We start from the raw sequence: 6,000 nt of genomic DNA, 5'->3' as shown, positions 1-6,000 counted from the left end.
AGGCAGCGTTTCAGAACGAAAACCATGTCAGATTGACATCTGGTTTCAGGCTGAACTTGACATTTGAGACAAGCTATTGGGAAATAGGGCACTTCCCCAATGCTGTTTATAGGGAACTGTGACAAACCCTGCTGACGGTGCCCATGCTTCCTATGGGCCACAAGCCGTTTCTCTATAAAAACCTTCCTCAAAACTCCACTTGTGCCGGTGAAATCCCGCTTTTGGCTCCCTCAGTGTCTATGGAGATGTCCAGCAACACTATGTTTCACATTAAGAAACCCACAGCTGATTGTTTTCTTCTCCACGTCCGTATTTTTGCCACACCTTTTTATCCTGTTAACTACTACTTGCTGCTTCGGACACTCGTGGAGACCCATTGCTGGGAATTGACGCTCATCGCCCCTTTTTTTTACAGTTATTCCTCCTACATGAAGCGCTGGGAGGACAGACAGGCACTGAAGCCGCCACGCTCAACCCCTCCCACCCGCGCTCCACGTGCCTCCCGAGGCTGAAAACGTCACTTCCGGCGCCGTGCCCGCCTGCGAGAGGCGGGTGGGAGGTGGGCTCGAGCTTGCGCGCTGCGCTGTAGCGCCCTTCGCTCCCTCCCCTGAGGAGCTCCCTCCCCTTGCGGCGCGGTGCGGGGCAGTGCCGGGCAGCGCCTCCACGGCTCCCCCGGCTGGGGCGCGCCGCCCCCTTCCTCCCTTCCCGCCTCCTTCTCCTCCCCCTCCCCGAGTCGGGCAGAGGCAGCGGGGAGCGGTCGAGGAGCGGCGGCATGTGAAGCGGGCAGCTCCCCGTCTCTGGCCGTCTACGGGCCCCCGCTCGCCATGAAGAAGTTCTCCCGTATGCCCAAGGCCGAGGGGAGCGGCGGCGGCGGCGGAGCGGGCGGCGGAGCCGGAGGAGCGGGAGGCGCGGCTGCCCTGGGCCGGGTGTTCGCGGTCGGGCGGCACCAGGTCACCGCCGAGGAGCTGCTGGCCGAGGGTAACGCTGGGACCGAGGACGGGCCGGGCTGGGGGGCACCTGGGAACCCAGAAAGCTGCGGTGGGCCCCGCTGTAGGCCCTGCCGCCGCACGGTCCTGCTGCAGGGCGGTGGAAATGCCCTCTCGCTTTGCACAGGAGTCCAGCAGGCGCGGCTGAAGGGTTACACGCAGCTTTGTTAGGTTCAGCGTCTTATTGAAAGTTTTCTCGGTGCAGATCTTTCTGTAGCTTGCAGCGAAGGCACGTTGAAACAGTTGAGAGTTGTGCAAATGTGCTTCCTTCTTTTTGGGGCAGAAGTAGCGAGAGTTGAAAAGCTTTCGTGTCGCCCCTTAAAGGCGGGTTAAAAGAGCTGCTAAGAGTCAGGGCAGCGGCAATCTGTTGCACCTCGGGGAAGGTCTTCAAAGCCAGAGCTGTTCAGCCCGAAAGGGCTTCAGAACAGGAGAAGAGCGCAGGTGGCTGCTGTAACAGCGCTGGAAGGTCGTGGTGAAAAAGGCATAGAAGAGCTGTGCTCCTGTTGGCGAGCGGCTGGGACAGAAGCACACTTCTGTCTAATGGGACGCTCAGTGTGAGCTTTCTGTTCAGTCCGGCTCTTCCTGGCACATTGCAGCAGTTCATGAATGAAAAGTTTCCTTTTACCTGGGAGTTACTTCCTGACAGTCGTGTTTTCCTGCGGTGAGGTTACAATTAATAGTAATTGTTGGCAGGTGATGTATTGGTGATATTAAAGTCCAGTGTTAGTACTTAATATAAATCCTGCTTAATAATCCCCTCTTCTTTGGGGCAAGAACAACAGCATTTTTTTCTCTAATCCCTCTGCATGTTACTGGCTTTATTCTGTGGAAACCCAGTTGAACTGAGCTGCTTGGGCTTGTCAGGTAGGTCCAGTTATTCAGTGCTGGTGAAATACAATTTATGGGTGAATTGAAGAGGTTTATAGTAGAGCTTTAGATCGTGTGACAAGAAGCATTGTTAGTACATTAATGACTGTAACCAACTTAACAAGCCTGTTTCAATACAGATGCATAGCAACATTCTGTGGTATGGACAGGCTCTTTTACTAGCTGTTAGGATTAATGGCATGATATGTCTGTTGGATTCCAAGTGTTTACCCACACACCTTCCTTATTTTGCTTCTGAATTGACTTGGAAAGCTGAGACCTGACTTTCTAAGTGATAAAGGCTTCCTGTAACTAGAGCAAGTAGCAGAAGTGATGCCAGAGGGCTCAGGTGGTAACTGCATTCATTGTTTAACCTTTGGTATGTTTCCTTTGTTGGTACAGGTGTTGCTCACAAAGCACTTCTGTAGTCTTTGACAGCATTGTTTTATGGCATTGTTTTAAAGGCAAAGCCACGTTGCATTATAAGGTAGTTCTCTTGCATAAGTAATTTATATAGCGCTATCTAAAGCACTGCAAGCTTACATAGTGAAGTAGGTACAAAGGTTCAAGAGCTGTGTTTAGTAGCATCTTGTTTCTTGTGTTAAATTTGTCTCTTTTCTGAGTCCTTCAGTAACCCTGGGCTCAGTATGTCGTGAGATGGAGTTGTTTGTTTTCGAAGTATGTTATTCAGAGATAGGGAAGAACAGTCAATTTGGATTAAGCCTCGATGGAGGAAGTGAGTTGCTCATTGTTGCAAAGTATGAGGCAGAAGCAGAGAGGGATAGTGGGACTATGCAGAATGAGTGATGCAGGCAGAGTGAAGGCCTGCTGCTTGGATCTTTTTGTTGCACGAGAGTGCGTGCAATGAAGCAAAACTTTGGGAAATTAAATCTGATGCAAATATGAAGAAGTCTGTCTTTTCGAAGGCTTGGGTGATGTGCTGGCAACACTAAAGTTAGTTACGGGGTAGCTCCAGTACTGAAAAAGGCTTTCTAGCACAGCAGCTGCAGCAAACTGAATGTGGAAACTATGAAACGTCGTTTCAAATCAATCTCAAATGTCAAATGCAAAACAGTAAATATTGTGAGCAGTGAAAAGGAAAGTAAAACCCAGCAACTTGCCAAAATGCTTCTGATTTATATAAGAAGGAGGTAGAAGGTTGTGCCTTTACATTAGTGTGTGATCCTGCTTCAGTTTTTGCCTCGACTTACATTTCAGAAATAGATTTAAGGAAGACATTGAAGCTTGTCTTCCTGGGAACTGTAAGGATGGGCATTGAAAGGTGTTTTGAAATGAGAATTCAGTTCTGTTCTTTGCCCTGGTTATTTAGGAGGTCTTGGAATTGTGTGTTAAAGAGAGGAAATAAAGCTTTTTCCAGGTTTGAGCCTGCCTTTTTGCCTTTAGATTTAGCAGGCAGCGATAGGCAGAGTAAGCACTGTGTGCAAAGTAAGTTTGTTGGTGTGTTTTCACTGAGTGCAGATAAAGCAGGGAGAGGCACTTCAGGATGTTTAAGAAAAACTAAATAGAAATGAGTAGGAAGGAGGGAGGGAGGATGTGCAGCAGTCTCAAACAGGCTTAGTTTGAAAGTGCAGAAGGATGCTCACTATACTGCTTCCATTGTATTTCCTATTTAGAATTGATCAGTGCTGTCATGGGGCATATGTAATTATCTTTAAAAATTAAAACTGCTGCGTAGATATTCTTTTTCTCTTTTTGGCTTGGTTTTGGGTTTGCATCTTTGGTTTTTCTTCTTCTGTGGTACAGCTAATAATCTCTCATTCAGTATCTTGCATGCCTTGAACTGGTATTTCAAGTACCACTGTTTCAATGACTCCTGCGGGCTGGTTGTTCTGTTGCCAGGGACAGTAAGTGTTCTATCTGGCCACTTTGTGGTTTCTTAATTAATCTGTATTTGTGTAGTCCCAACAGCAAGATGGGTTAACTTCACGTCAGCTGGTAGCCATTTCTTCTAGGTTACGAAGTGTTTGTTCTTTTGGAGTTACCACACAAATGAGGCAGGAATCCTTGCCTGTCCTTTTTCTTTAAGCAGAAGCCCTTCAAGCCAGTGAGCTGAGACTTAGTCCCCTGCTGAAAGAAGGGAAAGGATTTGTCCAGCTTGTACCATCTGGACTTCATACTTTTTCAAAGCAGTTAAAGGGCTGGAACTTGCATCTGGAAAATACTCTTATTTTGTGAAAAAAGAATAGCACTGCTGCTAAGTGGTTGTAAGCTTCTATAGTGGGCTGGTACTGGAGGGCCTGGAGCAATCTTCAGCGAAGAACCTTACACTGTATGAAGTGGTGCTCTAGAAACAACAGTAAATTATTATGGTCATGAACTGGGAATGCTAATCTGGCTGTGGGTAAGCTGCTGTGAAGTGGATTTCTCAGGATCATCCAGTAGGTACTGTTTGCTTGTGACCCTGGTTAGGGATGAGGAATGTGCTTGTGTACTTTGAATAGGGCACAGGAAGGGGGTGACTGTTGATAAGAACTTTGGTTCTGGTGAAGGAGTCTGCTGATGGTTTTTGAGCTCTTTTTTCCCCTCTGACCAGCCCACCAGAAAGCTTACAGAGGTGGAAGATTTGTGACTTGCTTCAGAGAAACTGGTTAATATCTTGTTCTCTGAGTGCTGCTTTTCTGTGAATGACTTTAAATCTAGGACCAAAGAACCTGGGGGGAAAAAGCATCTGAAATCGTTATTGCTTTTCAGTAGGTGTTTGTGTTACACAGAATGTTGGCTTCGTTTTTTTAATACGATGGTTAAATCATTAGTTTCTATGAGCACAGAGGACAAATGAAAAATGCAGGCTTCCCTCTATAAACCTGGAAACTCGTCCTTTCTTGTACAATCCTTCTTATGCTCCAACTTCCTGGAGTCGGTGGTACTGGCAAACTGTTGAAGCAGTGAGAATGCAAGCTGGATTGTTCTGCTTAAACTGGGCATGCACGTACTCGATGACATGCATTTAATTGGTCTTTCATTTTTATACTGTTCAAACAGAGTCCTGAAGCTGCTTTAGTGAGGAGTACGCATCCTGCTCTTTGAGGCCGAGTGCTCGGCATTTGTTGGTCGTCATAACGTTGGTCTTGTTTCATTTTCCTTTTATTGAATGTCAGATGTATTGGAAGTGTTTTTATTTCCCCAACTATCTGTCTAAAAAGGAGGGGGAATCTTAAGATGTAGCTGTCATCACAACTGTGGTCAAGTCAGCATTGTGTCACGTCCAGGAAGGAGATGCACTAAGTTCATTACACTTCTTCTCAAAATTACAATCATCTCGAAAGTTTCTCTGTCTCAGGCATATTAGCAATAACACTTAAACTACTGGTTCAAATAGACCGACTTCCTGACATGCAGAAGTTCCTATTGCCCTTCTGTTTTCTCAAGTCCCATTTCACTGAAGCTTTCTTACCCCGATTTTTAGTTCTTTGTGTTTAAATATGTAGGGAATTTGCAATTGAGGAAGCTATTCCAGAGTCTTAAGTGTGCCGATGTACAGCATTCACCGCTTTCTCTCATGTAAACGTTTGACTTTGTTTGCTCTCCAGGGAGAAGTGCCCTTGTAATGGATCTGTTAACTTGAGTACTTGAAAGTGATTAAATGCGGTATGGGGTACCGACCAACTGAACTTAGAGATCCTGTTTCTGCAGTGTGTAAGATGCAGCTTGATCTTCAATGTGATGAATGTAGCTGGTGCAGTGTCACTTCTGTCGTGACTCTGTGGCATGGCGATCTTTTATGCAGCAAGCTGAAACTTTTAATTACTGGGTTTCTTCATTGGTTTAGCATTTATGTGGCATTGCTGCTTTTTGTAGTAACTACTATTTAGTTTTCAGCAGGAATCCAGGTCAGTTGCTGGGATAGATCAGAAGCTGGAAGGTTGATTGGAAATATTACTTGTGGACTTTGAGTTGGGATTGGTCCTGTCGAGTTTTCAGGGTATAACATTACTGAATCTGTGCTTACGCGTGATCTTAAAAGTTGTGCCTGCTTCTTTATTCTGTCTCAAACACAGCTTTGCTTTGCTAATATTTGGGTAGCAGATATTGCTCGTTTAACTTCAGAGGGTACGGGGAGAGAATAAAGCAGCATGAGGACTTTCTGACTTTGATTTTGACTGAATGTGTAGAAAAGCCATGTGCA

General features: G+C 46.1%; 1 protein-coding gene across 3 annotated transcripts in view; it reads left to right on the top strand.

Moving 5' to 3' along the window:
- Positions 1-551: 551 nt before the first annotated feature.
- BMP2K (BMP2 inducible kinase) overlaps positions 552-6,000 on the top strand; it is a 59,306-nt gene continuing 53,857 nt past the window's right edge. For all 3 annotated transcript variants that reach the window (XM_072334828.1, XM_072334827.1, XM_072334825.1), the window contains exon 1: positions 552-978. In XM_072334828.1, the coding sequence (XP_072190929.1) occupies positions 825-978 (154 nt within the window). In that variant the 5' untranslated portion in view covers positions 552-824. The remainder of the gene's footprint in view (positions 979-6,000) is intronic.

The sequence above is a fragment of the Excalfactoria chinensis genome, chromosome 4, assembly GCF_039878825.1.
Source record: "Excalfactoria chinensis isolate bCotChi1 chromosome 4, bCotChi1.hap2, whole genome shotgun sequence".
NCBI lineage: Eukaryota > Metazoa > Chordata > Aves > Galliformes > Phasianidae > Excalfactoria > Excalfactoria chinensis.
Note: the sequence above shows the minus strand (reverse complement) of the source record. Positions and strands in the feature narration are given on the sequence as shown.